This window comes from Centroberyx gerrardi, chromosome 20, assembly GCF_048128805.1.
Source record: "Centroberyx gerrardi isolate f3 chromosome 20, fCenGer3.hap1.cur.20231027, whole genome shotgun sequence".
Taxonomy (NCBI): domain Eukaryota; kingdom Metazoa; phylum Chordata; class Actinopteri; order Beryciformes; family Berycidae; genus Centroberyx; species Centroberyx gerrardi.
In genome coordinates this window covers 21,493,035-21,513,481 of record NC_136016.1, presented here as the reverse complement: position 1 = coordinate 21,513,481, position 20,447 = coordinate 21,493,035, and the positions used below count along the sequence as shown (strand labels likewise).

At 41.0% G+C, this 20,447-nt stretch overlaps 1 protein-coding gene across 1 annotated transcript in view; it reads right to left on the bottom strand.

Moving 5' to 3' along the window:
• The window catches only part of pemt (phosphatidylethanolamine N-methyltransferase), a 72,978-nt gene extending 52,754 nt beyond the window's left edge, over positions 1–20,224 (bottom strand). Inside the window, exons 1-2 of the mRNA XM_071907479.2 lie at positions 19,963–20,224; positions 14,006–14,113 (exon numbers count right to left, since the gene is read on the bottom strand). Of these exons, the coding sequence (XP_071763580.1) occupies positions 14,006–14,113; positions 19,963–20,064 (210 nt within the window). The 5' untranslated portion in view covers positions 20,065–20,224. The remainder of the gene's footprint in view (positions 1–14,005; positions 14,114–19,962) is intronic.
• Positions 20,225–20,447: the final 223 nt, after the last annotated feature.

The window sequence follows — 20,447 nt, the reverse complement described above, 5'->3', positions numbered from 1 at the left end:
CGCTCCCGAAAAGCGCTGCAGCGGGGCGCTTTCAAAAGTTGAGAAATGTTTGCCTGATATCAGACAGAAGTGTCAACTCGTTACTCTCCATTTCCATCTTCAGTCTGACGTTGCCTCCACTCTAACAGATTTCCGTGGGGGAGGGGGATTCGATTTTCCCTAACCAATCACTAGAGGCCAACGTATCCGCCTGAATCTAACGTCATTTTAAGTCGACACTGATGCGAAAAAAACATCTCCCCTTTGAATAAATGCCTTCAAAGCAGAGTGCTGTTCAGATTTCAAAGTAATTGGTACTTTTAATTGATTTAGAACAGCCTCGATAGCAGCGTCTATCTTGTCTACAGCGGTCGCCATTGTTGTTATTTCTCCTCCTTGGTTCCGGCGCACAGCTTGACAACGCTTGACAACGGCGTTAGTCCCGCCCGTGGCGCTGATTGGCTAATCGTTAGTCCCCCCCCCCCCCGGCGCTCATTGGACCGATCATTTTTCAACCGAGAGAAACCGCTGTTTCGTGTCACGATGCCGGACCAGAAGCGGTCGACTCGGTGGAGTGGGCGGAGTCAAAGGTCTGGACCCAGGCAAGAGAAATGTTCAACTTTTCAGAAAAGCGCCGGGTGACGTGAACCGCTTTTTCTCAGCCGACCAATCGCGATGACGGAGACGCTGGCCGTTTCCCATAGCAACAACAAATATGGAGAAAGTGAAAGTGCCGGTGGAGAAATAGGACGTTGTAATAAGTGAATTTACGTTACTGTAACAGCGATCATAAAGGCAGTATGGATTATACTGGACATGTATTGGAAATATCTGGTAAGCCTTTGCTTGTTGCACAACACTGTTTTGTCTGTAAAACGCTGTATGTGAACGCAGCCTTACACAGCTCTATACATCCATTTTGCATGTAAATATGGTTTCAGTCAATATTTCGTTCACGAGTCGATCCTCAGAAATTTACTGTGGCCATCTTGTAAGCAAACGTCTCAACATGACTCATACAGCTTAAAGGATAAGGCCGGTGTTTTTTAATGCATTGCTTACCGTCAACAAATCCTATGAAAATAACAAAATCAACAATGCGTTTGCTCTACTCCCGTTACTTTCTGACTTCTCCACGTACCGTTTTTAGCCGTCAACCCGGAAGTCATTGGCTCCAATTGTAAGCTAAAAACCTTGAAATACAGCTCACAAAGACATAGTTTACATTTTAAAAATCGCTAACTGTTACCACGAAAAGTCAGGCTGTTGTAGTTATTACCAAATCAAACTCAAATGGGAACAAATTCTTCATTACGCCGGGGACTATTTTCTGTGCTACAGAACTACTTTCCTGAGATCGCAAAGTGTTTACAGCCGGCTTATTAAGTTGTTTGAGGAAAAAGTCGGCCGGCCCGGTGCATCGTGATGATGAAATATGTTGCCCAGAGCAACGGCATGACTCTGTGACGTGTTTTTAATCGTTTTTTTTTAATACAATGGAGTTCATCATTACTGATTTTGTTATTTTCATAGGATTTGTTGACGGTAAGCAACGCATTAAAAACCACCGGCCTTGTCCTTTAATAGTAACCCATAATGTTTTTTTACTTTCACACCAGCAATCATTTTGTAAGAGCAGGCACCAATTTTCCTCAATTTTGGAAAGAAAGTCTTGAGTTGTAAACAAGGAAAGTGTCTGAGAGGGAATTATTTCTATAAGAGGATCCTCCAGCACAGCATCACTTATTAGGACAAAATAACAGATTTTCTTTTCTTTTCTGTATCTAAAGTTGCTGCCTATCGGTGTTCGACTGTAAATGCTTGTGAACGCCAACGTGGAGAGGTGACAGGCCAATACCACACACACACACACACACACACAGGCCCTATAAATAACACAAAACACTGCCTTTCTCTCACTTCCACCCTCGCTTTTCTTGTATTTTTCTTTCCTTTACCAAGAAAAATAAAGGAAACGGACTCTTTACTGACTATCCATTCAGTTATTTTTTTTACCATTCTTCTCTGTGCTGATGTCATTTGGCTTCCTTTGCCCAGCTCGCCTCCTTTTTCTTTTCAGTTACAATACTGCAATACTGTTTGAGGCTTCTCTGTCCCATCCGCACAGTTTGCCTTCCCTCTCTCCTCCTCCCAGCGCTCATCTTTTGTACGTGTGAAGAAACTAAACCTGAGTCACACTATTCCCTGGGTTTTTTTTAGGGAGTTACGTTATTTTACCATTTTACCTCCCTCCACTCTGGCTGAAATGAAACCCCTCCTCTTTTCCCCCCTTTTCTATCCGTCTCGCTCCATCAGCTCCCTCCTTCTCGCTGTCTAAAGGCTGATGACTCATTCTGCCGGAGGGCCGATCAGGACCCCTCAGGCGCTAGATAAGACGCCCGAATGAGAGGACACACACATGGGGGCCTTACATCATCGAGGCTGTTTATGCGTGTGTGTGTGTGTGTGTGTGTTAAACGTAGCACCTAATCTGTAAAGCCAACACGTACACGTTTCATGCGGTGCTGCTTTTCATGAGTTCTCTAATTTGCGATTTGTGACTTTAGAACATCAGCTGTGATGAAGGGAATGAAAGCAGAGGGAGGATGAAATATATAAAAAACTAGGGCTGAACGATTTTGAAAAAATATCTAATTGCGATTATTTCGACTGATATTGCAATTGCGATATAATTTGCGATATTAGAGGGAATGATAATTTTGACATCATTATTCTCATTTTCATTGAAAAACGTATTAAAATGATTATGGTGTGATTTTTGCGGGGATCTGTACCAAACAAAGATGTTTTCTTAAGTCTGTAGAATATGATGTGTAGGCCAGGACATCTCTGCAGCACGACAATATTTCATTTAAAATGGTATTTTGACACACATTTCACCTTTAACAAATATTGCGCCTCCTGCGATTTGAAAATTGCAGTAGGCCATGTTGCGATTTCAATAAAATTTCGATTAATTGTTCAGCCCTACAAAAAACCAAGTGGAATATTGCTTCAACTCTCTCTAAGGTAAGCAAAAATGTAGGACTCTATATTTTCATGCACGGCGCATGTCGGGGCGGGGCTTTGCAGCAGCTCATGTTCAAGTTCATTTATTCATATAGCTCTTTATCACAAACACATCTCAAACTAGATGTAACTGATCAACAATCAATCGTAGAACAGAATGAGGAGGCCGGTTAATTGGTTTCCCGAGGTTTCCGGAGGCCTTTTAATTGGTTTCATCATAAGCAACATACACAAGTTTGGGCACACCTTGCCTTTTCTCAGTTTTCAAAGTACCATTTGATTTTCTCTGTTATTTTTGAAGAAGTAAGCGGAAAAAAAATGCCTGCAATGCTTTTGTTAACATAAAATAGCTGTTTCCTAATACTTTGGATCTATTTCTTCAACACTCAGCTTCATGTTCATCAAAGTGTCTCTTTGGTGAGAAGAGTGTGAAGAAAGTGCAATGAATGAAGAAAGTGTGAGCAGCAATTCCAGCAGCTAAGGAGGCTTTTTTGATGAACGTCTAGTTTAATTGTTTTAGTGTTATCATCACAAATATTTGCATGTATGATTTTTTGTTCTCAGACTAAATCTAGTTGGTCTTTAATGGGGTTAAGTTAGTGCAAACCGACCACCTTTCCAACCATCCATCCGGCGCTGTGTTGTTTTGCAGCTGAACCTGCCTTGCACAGTGATCTTTCTATAGCTAAACGGTCAGTTCCCACGGTATCCTGACTATCACGTGGGATTTCAGAGTGTCCCGTTATCTCCCGTGGTGACGGCGTCTCCACGTGACGCCCGGCGAGATGGCGGCCCGAGGCAGAGGGATAAGACGGGAAGGAACAGGCTGACCATTTTTCTGTCAGCACCTCCGTGTCAGCGTGACATCTTATCTTCTGCAGCCGCGCCGATGGATCTCATCTCACACATGCAGCGCCGGATCTGACTCTGAAATAGTTTCAAACACTCTTAATACATCAGGGCAATCTGAAAGTGAAAGCGTCTGGTGAAAGGAGAAAATTCAACGAGGAAGATGTGAACGAGGCGTCGATCTCGAGAGATCCTCGACTGGAAATTTCATCGACTGAAAGACGTGCAGAACATTAATCTTCCAAATCCCATCTGTTATTGTTAAATCTCCTATCATTGAACACCAGAGTACTGTACATGCCTGTTGCCTAGGCAACTGACTGATGGGGGTCTAAATAGAGAAAGACGTAAATGAAACGGGGGGGAAAAAAGCCTTTAAAAAAAAAAGAACCCTTCCTACCTGCCTGAGTGCTTTTAGTTTACTCTCATCCAGAGGGAGAGGAGGCAAGCAGAGTGCGGTTGCGTCATCCATCTAATATCCTCTGGAAAGGCAAGATTCCCACCGCCGTCCTGCTGTAAAACTCCATGACTTTCCATAACTAAATCAGAGTGCTTCCATGAACTAAAAACATTAGTCCTTCCTGGTTTGTTTGTGTCGTTTTTGAGCCCAAAAAAAGTTCTAAAGGTATGAACAGTCTGGTTTCCGCTACAGCTCGGCTTGCTGTGGAGAAAAAACACAAGATATTGAAGTATTTGTTGTATTTTCCAATTCCCCTGAAAGTCCCAGTGTGGTACATCAAGCACTTTCATTATGTGTGACCAATCACAACCTTTGAATATGCAACATGCACCCATGTGACCAAAACTAAAGTTAAAGGGGAATGCCGTCCATTTTCAGTAGTAAAATATGTTTGTCTCTACCCATCAGGGAGCACTGTGATCATAGGCAAGAAGTTAAAATCGTAAAGCTGGGTGAGGTCACATGACCAGTTTACGTATCGCCGGTGCTAATTTGCCACGCCCCCTTTTTCAGTACAATGCAAAAATTCTTTTTTCACCCTGCACATAAACAAAAAGACGAAAACGTGGAACGTGGAACATTTGACATATATTTTTAATTCATTTTAGTTATTTTTACAACTAGACAGTTTTAGGTTTTCCTCAAAGTCTCCTTTTTATTGTATTTCAGTTTACAATAACATTTGTTAACACCTAGTTTTCATTTTAGTTTATAAGCTTGGGTAGAACCAAATGAATAAAAACAAAACTCTAGTTTCTCTCAATCAACTAGGTATAAGCCCATTCTTTCATTTCTGCTGGCCGAAAATGAAGCAAAACTACATTTTTCTTAACAACTCTTCCTAGAATTGCAGCAGAAGTTCAGCAAGTTCACATTAAAAAGAGCAAATTACAATCCACTACAAACAGATAAAGTCTTATGTAACACGCTGATAATTCATGTTGATAGTGACAGCTTACATAACCAAGAGGCAAGCAATCATTGAGACGACGACTAAAAACTCATCTGTTATGAAAACAGACTGATATTCTGACAAGTCTATCGGCTCATCAAGGTTGTTCCAGGACAGACTCGGTAAAACTGTGGTCTCGTAATTATGATACAATGGCAGATTGATGAGAAAGAAATTGAAACTATTATTGTTTGTGCGTCTCACGCCTCTCCAACAAGAACGCAGTGAACAGAAGAAGCAATATTGGAAAATGAATAGAAAAATGCACATTACGTACTTCAAAAGGCGCTGGCAATTTTTTCCCCCCCATTGAAAGATAATGCAGCACAGAGGCATTTGTGCATGCATATATATGAGAAAAGAGAGAGGGAGTGAAGGGGATGGACAGAGGACAAGCAAGAAGAAAACGACTTAAAGAGAAACAGACAGCTAGGAAAGGCCAACCATCAAGGAGAAAGAGAGGGAGAGGAGGATAAGGATGACGGATACGTAGAGAAAAGAGAGACACGGGGATCATTGGGGAGCGGGAAAAGGGCAGGCGACAAAAGAGGAAGGCCCAGAAGAAGAAAAAAGAGAATTACTACTGTCATTCACTCCCATCAAAACCACTGCTGGGCAGAGCAGCAGGAGGGAGCGACAGGAGAGAACAGCCAGGGGACAAAGGGAAAGGAAAGGAGGAGAGGTGAGGAGAGGAAAGGAAAGTAGGAGCAGGAGAGGAAGGAGAGGACTGAGGATCATCTTAAAAATACACTGTGAAATATTTGTCTCGGGGCTGAATAGGAGAAAATCCTGAGAGACTCCCTAGTTTGTTTCGTTCCGGCCGCTGTGGTCGAGCACAATCAATGGCGCAAAAGAAGTGATGCGTTTTCACGTTTTAGGTAAACAAGGAAGAGGGTTACGCTCAGATCACCATCATCTGTGGGCTGTTTTGGAGCCGGAGTAGGTGCAGTGAAGCCTGGCAGAGAAAGACTTCACCGCCTCCGTCTCTAGCCAGCCAGAGCAACAGAAGTCGATTTTTTTTGGAAAGTCTCCAAGCAAAAACTGAGAGTGATAAGCGGCGCGAAAACAGAAGAGTAAATATATCGATGCTGCTTTTACTCAATGGAAAGACCCCAAGGAGTGGCAAAGCAACAGAACCGATGCAGACGGCTTCTTTTTTTAAATGGATAGGTACAAATATATATATGGATAATGTTTTCTGTAGATTGTTGACGTCACTAAAGCAAAGGGGAAGGGTTTAACTTGAGGGAAAAACTCACAGCCACAGGTGCCGCCAAACAGCAAAATTCATAGTGTATGCAGCTATAAATAAAACCTTAAAGTAATAATCCACCATATTTTCATATAAGTAAGTAAGTCTGTTTTGCTACTCTTTATCGCTAAATGATTTAACACAATAGTGATTCAACCTATAGCCACATTAAGTGTGACGGCAGCGGTTTGTTTGGAATCAACAGAAGAAGAAGAACTGGGTAGTTAGCGTGAGCAGCGATAGCCACCATGACTGAACAGACAAAGAAGAGAGAAACTCAAACTGCATCAACAGAAAACCCAAGCTCCGCCCACACTGTTTGATTGACAGGTGATCTGTGGGAAGTGCAGTGCAGAAACACCACAGTGATGAGGCTGAGGGACAAAGATTTAGATTCACCGTCTGACGCAATGATATGACTAATCTCATAAAACCCCCCAGTCCGTCGCCTCATTAAAACCCCATTTCCAAAATAAAACAAATAAATAAATAAAAAAACCCTGACTTCCTTCCTGGATGTGAGATTCCAATATGAATATTCATAATCCCTCACGATCCCTCTGGCATGACGGGAGTGTGTCAGTGGAGCAGACACAGGAGGTGACAGAGAGGAAGACGACAGACTCTCATCGGCATTAATTATACCTTCATCATCATCATCATCATCACCACCACCATCATCATCATCATCCAGTCATGATCTAAGAGCCTGGAGGGACTGAGGCTCATTAATGCACCGTGATGGGATTATCAGGGCTATAAATATGTACTGTGATTGGACACACACACACACACACACACACACACACACACACACACACACACACACACACACACACACACATAAATACACGGCAATGAAAGCAGCAGGCAGGAAATTCAGCTTGCCGCCCCGCCGCCACCGGCACCGCACTGGGCTCCCTGGGAGGAAATGACATCATCGACACCTGACACCCCTGCAATCAGCACACAGGTGTGTAATTAGCATCAGCGGGCGCAGCAATTAGCGAGGGAGAGGCGAGTCTTAGCGAGAGCGCCGCGCGATCCGAGGCTGGCGAACAGCTTGACACCGCGACAAAATGCATCTCTGCCTCTCTTTTTTTAGAGGCTTTTTACATATACTCCACTTTGTCTGCAGATGAGTCATTATCCAGGCCCTCCACACACACACACACACACACACACACACACACACACGTAGGAAAAAACTCCCTACCTCCTCGTACATGGCGGGACTTTTTGCATTACCAGGTTATGCACCGAACACAGTGTTCCTGCTGAAACAGAGACACAGAAAGGCCTGTTCCTTGAATTTGTTGTGTGTGTGTCTGTATGTCAGTGTGTGTGTGTGTGTGTGTGTGTGTGGAAGGGTGGGCTGTACACAGATCTGGATGTACCAACCCCCAACCATCACTGCTTGACCTTTTATCTTTTCACACGGATATGAGCAGAGTCCGTGAACGAGGCGGCGAGACACACACACACACACACACACACACACACACACACACACACACACACACACAGTGCTTTAGGAAAATATGAGATACTCTGAATACATTCAGGCATGCTAGCAACTATTATTAGGCGGTATTGAAATAAAAGTCATTATTCATTTGAGGAGTCGGATCAGTAAAGCGATATTCACTGTGTTTAGATATTCATGACTTCTGCACAGGCTTCATGATTCATTTTAATGTTTTGGGAATATGGAATGACTGCAGGCTGGACTGACCTCAGAAACACCTACGTGTGTGTGTGTGTGTCTGCGTGTGTGTGTGTGTGCTCTATTTAACATGTAGGGCGGCATGAGGAGTTAGGAAACTGTCCTTCAACCAGAGGACCCAGGTCCAGCTCCCATTGGTCCACTGTAAAAGGGCTTCATAGTTATGGCTAAATGATAATCCCAATTATTTTTGCTTAACATATATTTTCACTTTTGTCAGTGCGGTGTTTCTCTAAAAGTTGCAGCAGCTAGATAGTCTTGTTTTCATTCTTCCTGTTTTACTCAGTTACTTATTGTGGGTAACAACAAACGTGACTAAAAATATGCATACATAGCATGTAATGAACCACTCTATTTTAGTTAATAAATAAAATAAGAGTAAAATAAAAGCAAAAGGTGCAGCTACAACCCTAAGGCAAACTTTGCACAGAATCTGTACTTGTTTGTCGTCATCTGGTTTAAAACAAAAGTGACAGACGCTGATCCACTTTTAGGAACTAAAAAACGAAAAGACTTGAGAAAACAATCTGTTTCTTTTCCATTTTATTCGTCACAAAGATGCTCTATGTAAGGTTTCTCTGCCTGTTTCTCCATCTTAACTTTTTGGTCACATGATGCACGTCGCACATTCAAAGGTTGTGATAGACTTTTTTCCCCAACATGGCTGACGTACTTCCACAGCGTGTAGATCGGTTCTCACCATTGCCAACAACGTTAAGAAGTGAACTTTCTGCCTCCTCCGACTGTCTGTGATTATTTATGTGTGTTTCAAAATAGTTTATAACACAACACAGGTGCTGTCACTGACATATCTCTCTGTTTCTGCTGTCAGACAACTGCAAGACTACATTATAGATATATATATTTGGGGCTGCAAACATCAGCATGCACACAAAACACACACACACACACACACACACACATTCGTTGTGAACCTAGGAAACATCTTTGTCTCTTCCACCAGTTGGACTGAACTGAAACCAAACCTGGAACACAGTGACATGCCGACCTGACCTAAATACAGGCTGGTGCAACAGACCTGCATGCACCTCGTACCAAAAGTTATTAACTGGGTCAGACTTCAGTCATTCTAACACTCTGGTGTTACAGGTACAGGACTGGAACAGCCTGCACCTCACATCCTGCAGCCGGTAAGGGAAACAGACACCGGCTTCCTCCTCGCTCGCCGCTCTCGGGGGTCGGACGGAGAAGCGAGGGAAACGTGGCGGGTGGAAAACGTGACAGGAAAGATTAGGAGATTGGTCAGTGACGCAGGGGAGGAGGCCGAAAACTCAATGGGGCGTGTTTCATAAATGTTACCATGTCAAGCAGAGACATTTTAAAGACATTAACACACACTGCTCTAGACCACATCCAGGAACTATCTTTCATCTCTTTTGGTTTTGTAATCCCATGAACTGAGACAAGATGCTTGTAGCTTTATTGTTAATAGTATAGTGGTTGCAATGAGTGCTGTATTAGCGATGAAAAAGCCTTCTTTCTTATTAACTTAATTTTGAAAAAAAAAAGTGACCAAAAAAGTGTTAAACAAATCAAAACTATCTTATATTTTAGATTCTTTAAAGTAGCCGCCCTTTGCCTTGATGGAAAGGCAAAGGCTTTGGAAAGAAATTTATATTTGTTTAAGAAAAATTTTCAAGTATTTAAGCATAAGCCTTTAGATCAAAATGGCTTTAAGAGAATGAAAAAGTCAGGGAGAGAAAGATAGTTTTATTTGATGGGAGGGGTGCGGAGGGGCGGGACTGTTCAAAAAGCTGATAGTTTTATTGGTTAGAAATTTATATTTACGCCTCCTGGTGCAGCATGAGGTCACCATTAAAGATACTGAAAACTGAAAACTACTGAAGATCTTTTGCTTAAAGTTGAAACACTTCTAACTTTGTGCACTAAACACATGCTAAGAGTGCTGGAATGCAGTGGTGAGATGCATCATTTCCCCAAATTTTGTTTATCTATCTATCTATCTATCTATCTATCTATCTAATTACATAACACATGGACAAACAAACAAACGATTTAGCACCCTCCTTAGGCTCAGTGTAATGTTAAAAACACCAAAATGCAGCAGTGAGATGCATTATTCCCACACGTTTCATCGAAATCTGGTCCGCGGTGTCTGAGATATGAACGATAAACGTAACAAATGTTGAAGCACGTCTCTTGGGCCAAGCGTGTGCGAACAAACAAACAAACGAGTTTTGATCAGCAGTATCTGAACGGAGAGAGAGCGATCAATAGTCCTCCGGTTCCCCCGGTGACTGCTGTTGCTCTGTGATTGGCGGCGCTGTCATCCTTCACCACATCTATTCCCATCAGGCTGCAGGTGTTTCCCTGCAGGATAAAGGTGATCACACTGAACACTGTTGTATTGATTGCGAGTGTCTTTGCCCTCTAAAGCGCTCAGTGAAATGCAGCAAAATTCACCAACACCACCTCAAAACTACTTTGCATACACGACAGTTTCAGGACAACCGTCACATCTGTGTGTGTCTCTCTTTCTTCACCCTTTAAGATGTAACATAAAAGATCATTCCAAACTCTCTTACGGCGGCGGAGGAAGGCATAGTACCTCAAACAAAAAAGATGAAAAGATCTTTGATTGTTCTCCTGTCCCTAAGAGGGCTCCATCAGTCCTAATGCTGTTTGCCTGTACAGCCTCCATTACACCCACTTACAAGTTATCTTCCAGCACAATGCACAAAAAAAAGGTGATTTGGTGTCACACGCAAGGCGAGAGCACCTACTGACATTTACTTTAATGCAGATAATTGAGGGAGCTCTGAACTCTCGTCTCTTGAGCGGAGAGCGATGATGAACACGTGCCCCCGCTCGGCCGGTGCGGCAGGTGTGGAGGAAGACAGAGTCACCGACAAAGCTTAGGAAAGTGACACCCGGCGGAGTGGAAGGACATGTGCCTGTTCAGGTAGGGAACTCATTTCAATAGCAGGAAGAAAAGAGCAAATACCTCCGACTGCAGCCAGCGGTTCTGAAGCAAAGCACCGTACTTTACATTTCGTGTGGGCGAATAACTCAGAATATGTGTTTACATGTCCAAACAATAATGTAAGTGCATCTGCAATGACACTGCCTGTCAAAAGTTGGGGGAGCACCTTGCATTTTCTACATTTTCAAAGCACTATTTGATTTCCTTTGTTATTTTTCAATGAAGGAGTAAGGGAAAAAAATGCCTGCAATGCTTTTGTTAACATAAAATATCTATTTCTTCAACACTCAGCTTCATGTTCATCAAAGTGTCTCTTTGGTGTGAAGAGAAGGTTTTTCATGAGCGTCTCTGACTGTCGGCATGAAGAAAGTGTGTTTTAGAATTGTTTTAGTGTTATCATCACTAATATTCTCAAACTGAATCTTGTTAGTCTTTAATGGGGTGAAGTTATTGCAAACCGACAAAGAAAACATGCTTATTTATTTAACATTTTCAAAAGCTAGGTGGCCCCAAACTTCTGATGGCCAGTGTACATGTGAGGAATTTAGGTGATAGTATTACCCAGAGCAATTTACAGTGAGGAGACAAGTAAAGCAAACTCAGATTCATAAATCACCAAGATTACAGGCAACCAATATAGTCAGGAAATCAAGCATGAGAGCCACAGCGCTCTGATAATAGCTGTGAGTATTCCTGTGAAGCTATAATGATCACGTATGACAGAAAAGTGCTAAATAAAGAAAGAGCAGCTGAGGAATAAAAGGTGCAGAGGAGTTTTTTCTAACACCGTAGCGCTTCACACGTCTTAATTGCAGTGTGTTCTGTAATCCTACGAACATAATTTGATTAAAGTGTTAGCATGAACGTAGTGTCGCTAAACCCCGTCACTAAAGAAGATGTGATTAAATGTTTATAGCACTTCTGCACTATGCAGTTTATATTTGGAGCATCTCTAACGGACAAAAAAGTATATACAGTGTACACTACCAGTCAGAGGTTTGGAAACACCACATTTTTCTTTATTTTTACTATTTTCCACATTTTAGAATAATAGTAAAGACATCAAAACTATGAAATAACACAAATGGAATTATGCAGTGACCAAAAAAGTGTTAAACAAATCAAAACTATCTTATATTTTAGATTCTTTAAAGTAGCCGCCCTTTGCCTTGATGGAAAGGCAAAGGCTTTGGAAAGAAATTCATACATAGGATCAACTTCACTATTTATATTTGTCTAAGAAACTAATTTCAAGCATTTCAGCATAAGCCTTTAGATCCAAATGGCTTTAAGAGAATGAAAAACAGAGTACATTCAATCAGGAGGGTCCAGACCTTTGACTGGTAGTGTGCATAAAATTAATTTAGCCCTCTTGTTAACCTGTGTATTAGCCTAGGGAAAAGTATCACACGTAAGTATAAAATGTACAATGTACATTTTTGCACTTGCATTGTGTTGTTGCACCCTTGAAAGAGCACTATTAGTGAGCAAAAGAAAAGAGGAAAACTAGAGGAAATGAGAAGAGCAAGAGGAAGATGAAAAGCCCGTTTGACTTATGGGAACATTACCTGTTGGGCTTTTAATAAAGAAGGTTAGAGTCTCCAGGGACCAAAGAGCCAAGATGAATCTCAGCATGGAGGTGCCAGACAGCGGGTGTCATGCAGCTGAATACAGTATGTGCTGTAACTACCTGCTTTGTGTGAGCTGTAGAGAGAGCAGCCTTGGTGAATACTTCTCTGTGTTCGACTCACAAGGTTAGTACATTACACTGAAGAAGTTCTCCATCCTGACTCTATTCTGCATCAGTGCTGCACATAATTCTTAAATGTTAACCAAATTAGTACACTGTAACTCAAAAAACTAGTGTTTCTTAACCAGTGTTAGGCAAGTTACTCTGAAAATCTAATCAATTACTCTTTACTTATTATATATATTGTATATACTGAACTGTCTAATACAGGCGAAAATGCCCAAATAAATAATCTTACAAAAAAAAGCATTGGTACACTAGACAACACGTTCTTGAGTCCTATACAGAAGAACCAAATTAATGTTTCTGTTTCGTGGTTTTCTGTGTGGCTTGAAGTGTGCAGACATGCCATTCACAAACCTTGGCATTCATGCTTCCCATGCTTTCATGATGACCGTGCGCCTGAAAATTCAGCTCTCCGAATCCCCCAACAAAAGAAAAATCAAACTATCAGAATCGACCGGTGGTTCCAGTTCCTCATCGTTCAGCCATTCCTCGATGGAGGCACGTCTGTGTAACTGCGGTGCCATCCACGTTATTTCAGATTTTGGGTGCCGTGCATGACTCCCAAAGGCTACCAAGCTACCAGTTACATCACGCTGACTGCACGCACTCTGCTGTGTTCATTCCCGCATGAAGCATTAAGCTCTCTCAACTAACTAGTTACCAAGCCATTCCTTGTATGGAATGGAGTGTCTTTGGAGTGTCAATAATCTAAAAAAAAAAAGAAAAATGCTTTCTTTATGGGATTGCATTGAGGAATCCACAGTTCTTGGGCAAAACTGTATTACTACAGATACTTGCTCGGGGTCTACATCAAGAAGTCTTACGTTAATCCCTGACCCTGAAGAGAAAGGATTTCAAAACCAGCTTACTGCGTGAGCACACTGTTTTTAGGTGAGAAGTGGACTTTGTGACTAAGCTCCCTAAAGACGAAGTCTGAGGTCAAACGAAGCTCTGCGGTGAAGAGATGCCGGAAAAAGCTCTCTTGGCTGGGCTGAGAACTGCCAAATATAGACGACATCCATCCTGTAGCTCTTACCACGTTCCAGAAGAAAGGGTTGAAAATGATGGCGATCACAGCGACGCAGAACCTGGGGTCGTAAACGTTGATGCACTTCAGGAAGTCCTCCATCAGCGCCATGTCTACCTGCAAGAGACAAGAGAGGGATGGTGCAACGAGGCTGAGAGGAGGAACAGTACGTAGTTCAACTGATTGAGAAGGAAATGTAGAGTATGTAGCTAGTCATATCTGGTGTTAAATGTCCATCAAACTGCACAAACATGGCCATTTACACTGGACTTTAGTACTGGTCTCGGTCTTTTTGGATGGACACTTTTGTCCACTTTTGGATGTTGACTCTTTTTCCCGCCTAGCTCAAAATTTTCAAAGCTACGTTTTTGCTCCACCTGCTCCATTTCTGTTTATTTCCTCTCCAGAACGACAAACAATTTAGAGGATTACACCTGTGTATAGTATGCAACGGTCCTCAAAAAATCCTATGCATTAATTAGTTGGATGTACAGTGTTCCTGCAAATCCATCTATCTTGATCCTTGAGAAACGCCTTTAGCATTATATTTACATCTGGAAAGACATTGTTGTACACTGTTCACTGCCTATTTTGGTGCTGATTAGGACTCGATCTGATCTCAGTCTCGACTTGCTCTCAACCCCCTTTGGACCTGGTTTTGACTCGCTGTCAACTAGATCTGGTCATAGAATTGACATGGACTCGCCTAAGGTGCTCTTGTCCAACTTTTCTCCCATCGAAAATTCCCCTTAAACCCACTATGCTGAACTCTGATCATACATAACTGAATTAAAAAGAACTAATGTGAGGTTTATGAACAACTGAAAACAATAGAAAAATCAAATCCAATGAACATAACTGCCAACTACATCTCTTATGCAGATCCTTGTTGTGGAAACATTTTTTGTGTTTTAAATTGTATGGTGCATACACTGAAGTTCACCGGCTTTCATGATATCTACATTCTGTCTTTGTCATTCAGTCTTTTATCTCCATAGTGAACACCAACATTTCATTTTCAACATTTTTGGTGGCAATTAGCACATTCAAAAGCCTATATAAACTATAGGAATATGAATTGTAAGGCCTGCTGTAATCCTCCTATACAGTATTCTATAATATTCTGTTGTATAATCACCAGCCGGTGTCACAAGACATTTCAGCCATGAAGGCTCATAAGCCTCTTTCTCAAGCCAAAAAAAAGCAAATGACAAAGCAGTTTTATTATTCCAGTATTCAGCATGGTGATATATCAGCTCTTCACTAGGTGTTTCTGTTGGATCTCTGCTCTAATTAGCTAGCTTACTCCTCTCTATTGTGAAAATGATTTTATTGTTTGTGTCAATTACAGGCCACCGTAGCTCAAGGGTGCATTAATACTGCAGATAATAGATTCAAGGACAAAAACACACAAAAAAACATGAAACTCTAGTGTCTCTCAGCCAGCTAGTTCCCAGACCGTCCTTCGTACCTTCTGGCAGCTGACAGGTCAGCAAAACAATAAATCTTCAAAGCTATTTCTCTTGGGAATGGAGCACAAGTTCCACCATAGTTCAGAAAGTACGCAACTTCTACCTTGTCTACATCTGTAGAATCTACTGGTGACAAACAGACAAGCAATCAAGCAAGTCTGCACGATTATGGTTTAAATGATCATCCCAATTACTTTGACAGATATTGGGAGATAGATCATTTTTCTAGGTTTTATTAGTGATGATTATTAGTCTCATCTTATATCAATGTCTTGACTATTTTTAAATACCCAATCACACCACAAGCATCATTAAAGCGTCATCTTATCTTGCATTGAGGCGTTCTAAATGAAATGAAATGCTCTCATATCACCAAAATATGCAATTATTGATGGCAGTGACTAAAATTGTGACATAAGATCGTATCTAATTATCCGTGAAGCCTGTTCCAGTGGTTCAGTAGAGGACTGATGATATATATGAGGCAGGCAGAGGGAATAGGTCAGAGTGTCCCTGTAAGGCTTAATGAGCGCTTTGTCTGGGAGTTACATCGACAGTAAATGAGCGAGACTGGGGAACTTTAGCTCATCTGTATTAACTGATGAATTCGTCGCAGTCTGTCAGAGGTGGAAAGATACATTTTACAGTTTTTAGATTTGTGATACACACTGAAAACCACCAAGACATACGAACACACACAAGCGCACAGACATAAACACACACCATGATATGAGAGGATTGACTTCTGAAGCCAAGAATTTGTGTAAAACTGGCCAATATTGAGAAAGAACTGTGCCAGGAAACAAAAAAGTAGTTGACATAAAATGAGAAATTTCAGCATCTTAAACTAATATTTTATTGCATTTCCTATGCTCATCAAAAATACTACTGCATAGAACAAGCAGGACTTTTTTTATCAACTGTAAAAAGTTCTTCATTTCACTTCTTCCTCCCTGACAAAACAAAAAAATGCCCAATTTCTCTGTGGTGTGGTGTTCAAATTAAATTCTAAAAGATAACTCTATTGCATACCAAGCATAGCGCCGTCATTTTTTTAATTTTTATTCTGCTTTTTTCATGGAGGAAGCTGTGGTAATGTTACTTTTCATTGTGCTATCTCTCTTCCAACATGGTGGTGTGCGTGTCAAAATGGAAACTTGGTCAAAGTTTCACATTCCTAAGGTGGCAGCAGTTGGGAAGCTTGTAGTAAATACACACTTCAGAGCTAAGAACATGTCTGTAATGTTTACCACACAGCAAAACCCAAGTCAGTTCTTGTGATGACCCTCCCACTCTGTCTTGCAGGAGCCTGGTGGGTGGGGTCGTCAAGGCTGATGGAGTGCACCTGGGCCCGGTGTACTCTTGGGCTTTAAAAGCCTTCAGACCATCAGTGTGTCTCTCTCCCTCCTCACTTAATGCACACCTTTTGTTCCCTTAGTTTTAGTTAATAAATCATTGTTTTAACTTTTACTTTGGCGTATGTCTCCCCTTCTTTGTTACTTCCTTGAGCCGGGTTGTAACAGTTCTTTAAAAGTTGATTGCCTAATGTAAAGAAATCCCAAGACACTTAACTTGTTAGAAAGAAACTAGTCAAGATTGTTTGGGGTTTTTTTGGGGGTTTTTTTTGCAGCCAGCATGCTGCTTTGTATCACAAGACAATTACAATTACAAACTGTAGGTGTAATCTCTCCTCGACCGTTTTATAATTTTATAATGTAAATGGTTCCAACATGAAAATACCACATCGCCCTCACACCTCTGTACACGTGCGCTCTCTCCTCCTCTCCCCTCCTCCTCCTCTCCTCAGCTCCCTCTCTCTCTAATTGCTGCTCAGTTTGTCAGTGCAGCGATGTGTTGGGGTTTATTTCTGCCCAACAACGCTCCACTCCTACACAGAGGCAGCTGAAGGGCCTACAGCTCAGAGCTGAGTGGGCCTGCGCTCTATAGGGAATGACTGCTGACTTTCTGCTGAACATGTGGATGTTGTGTTCAGAGAGACACTGCCGGCTGACAGGTAATGAAAACCTGTACAGCACATATGCATGTCAGTGATTAGGAAAGATCTTTATGTTAAAATACACCTGTCTTATCAAGCTAAATCACAAAGTGGGGCTGCAAAGGGGAAGAGTGTCCCATTCCCACTAATTGAGACGCCATAAATTTGCCCAATTGTAATTCAGGTGCCGGGTATGAACTAGGGATGCAAATTTCAATCAATTTCCTTAATCGACTGCCAGTCACGTTAACGACCAATTAATCGATTAATCATTATGTAAAAAACAGCTTTTGACATAGAAAATAGAAAATAGAAAATGCGTGTTTTTACACCTGTCTTTAGGCCTACTCAACAAGTTAATTAACCAAGCAAAACTTAAAAGATCTTCCTGCATTCCCTGTCATTGTGCTTGTAGGCGTGCTGTATTTCAACATTGTATTACAATGTTTACAATGAATACTGTTGTCTTTTTGGGTGTAATGCTCCTACACTGGACTTTTCGCCCGCTTGCTTGGCTTTCTTCTTCCTCTGTATCAGCGGTGAAAGTTAAATTGCGCCCTCGTGGTGGTAAATGATTTCAGCGAAATATGAGAAATATCACATAGCCTACATTGTCGATTAATCAGTTAATATATATGCTTGATCGATCAAATTCTTAACGGCGATTAATCGATTGTCGATTAATCATTAACATCCCTAGTATGAACACTTCTTCACCCACATGAAGTGATTAATCGAAACTTCAGAGTGAAATCCAATCTGTCTCCTAAACAGCAGCAGAGAAATCTGGACTCACCAACATTCCTCTCTCGTCTCTTTGGTTTCCTTTGGTATAAAACATCACAGAGCAGCCCTGGTAAACATGAGTGAGCTGTGTGCAGTTCACTGACCTCACTGCACAGGATTTCTGGGTATTGAAATTTTAGGCACTTTTTCAAGGGAGTAGTAGTAGGGAGAAGTTTGAGTTTGAGTTGAGTTTATTAGTATTCATGCTCACAGTTAACGACTGAATAGAAGCAGAATTTACATTAATAAAAATAGAAATATATCTATACATGATTGTACATCATAAAAATGTAAAATTATACATATCTATATACACACATGCACCCATACATTCATACTCATACATACGCATTTACAAAATACAACCATACACTTACATACAACCATGCATACATTTTAAAATGCCATAAAAAACAACAATATACAACACAAAACACAAAACAAACAAACAAAAAACAAAAACAGACCCCAAAGATTGTTGTTTGCCGGTAAGTTTTGTGTGTGTTTAAGTCATTAAATACTATTATTATTATTTTTGTCTTAAATTTACTCCCCTCCTTAATCGGAAAATAGGCCTACCATGTACCATAAGGCAATATAATCTTTTTAGTATCTATATACAGCTGTCACATATTTCATCTAGGGATTTTGATACGCTGTTGTTCTGTGCAACCCAAAGTAAATTTATTCCATTTTTCAAAAGTGATAAATTTCACGCTTTTATTTTGAAGGCTAAAAAGCCTTACTTTATACTGGCCGGCTGCCTGGACGTGTGAAGTTAGCCATAAAAAACTAAAATGATACTTCCAGTTTGGGCGTTGAGCCTTCAAGATAAAAGCACGGATGTTTAATACGATTTAAACGAATTTATTTTTATTTAATCATCACAAACAATAATACAATAATAAACAATAAATAATACTAGTAATAAAATAAATTTGCTTTTTAATTAGGCCATTAAATTGAACACTGCACAAGTCACTTTTCAAATCTATGCCAAAATACTCACACTATACACCTGTGCTTTACATTCAGGCCCAAGCAGTCACAGGAAACTGATTGCAGGCCCTCAAAATGAAGCCATATTGCGGGGGACTTTATCAAAACAATAAAAAAAAAATTGTTTTGTGCAAAATACATTTTTGTCAATATTTGAGTGCTGTGACTTAATGAAGGTCACTTTATTCTGAATGGAACAGCTTAGAAAGTCTTATTCTAGACCAAATCTTGATAAAATATGGATATGACAAATAACATATATATGAAATATGATCTAAGATCTTTCTCAAAGCTGTCAAAAACATTTTTGACAGCTAATCTACATGCAGTCAGCCAAGTCAATGGTAGTTGACTTTTGTACTGTAGGCTACAGTTGTATTCTATATATTAATTGGTTGTTTTCTATTACAGCGCAAAAGCATTATTTCTATCGTTGTGTTTTGTTGTAGTTGAATTGTATCGTACAAAACAAAGTTTTTGTAGTCAATGTTTGAGTGCTGTGGAATTGTATGAATGTGTCTTTTATTCTGAAAAGACCGGACCGGAAGTGTTCTTCTTCGGCTGGCAAGAGAAACACAGCCTGACTGCCTCGGTTAAAACGAGACCTTCCCCTCTTTCTGTAGCATCGGTATCGAGTCATATGAAGCTAGTAGGCGCACAGGCAGCTACAGCACCTTCCTATCCTGCTATTACTGTTATTCTTATTATTTTACCTTGCTGTAATCCACGTTGTTCAGACCTCCGCAGCAGTCCAGCAGCACGGGATTATTATTTCCAACCGGATTATTATTCCTCACAGCGGCCGCGTCGCTCATACACACTGAATGAACAGACTACCAGCATTTATCTGTGTGTGTGTGTGTGTGTGTCTCTGTGTGTCTGATAACAAATATTACACAACAACTGCCTGCAGATTACTTTTAAGTGAAAGAAGTCTGTATTTAGGGTGCAGTTGCTCGCTGGAGATGCAGATAGGCCTGTATGCCCAGATAACCTCTGACCCAGCGCAGTGCATTCTGGGCAATGTGGTCCAAAGTTCAATTTTATTGAAGGACACAGTTATACTGACCGATAGCTCCCACCCTTCACCCAGAAATCAGCTGAAATCTGTATTAGTGGACCTGCTGCTGTGTGAAACACTGTATCCTGCAGCATTTCTCTCCATCCTGAATTAATTTTCTCAGTGTAAATGAGTTGC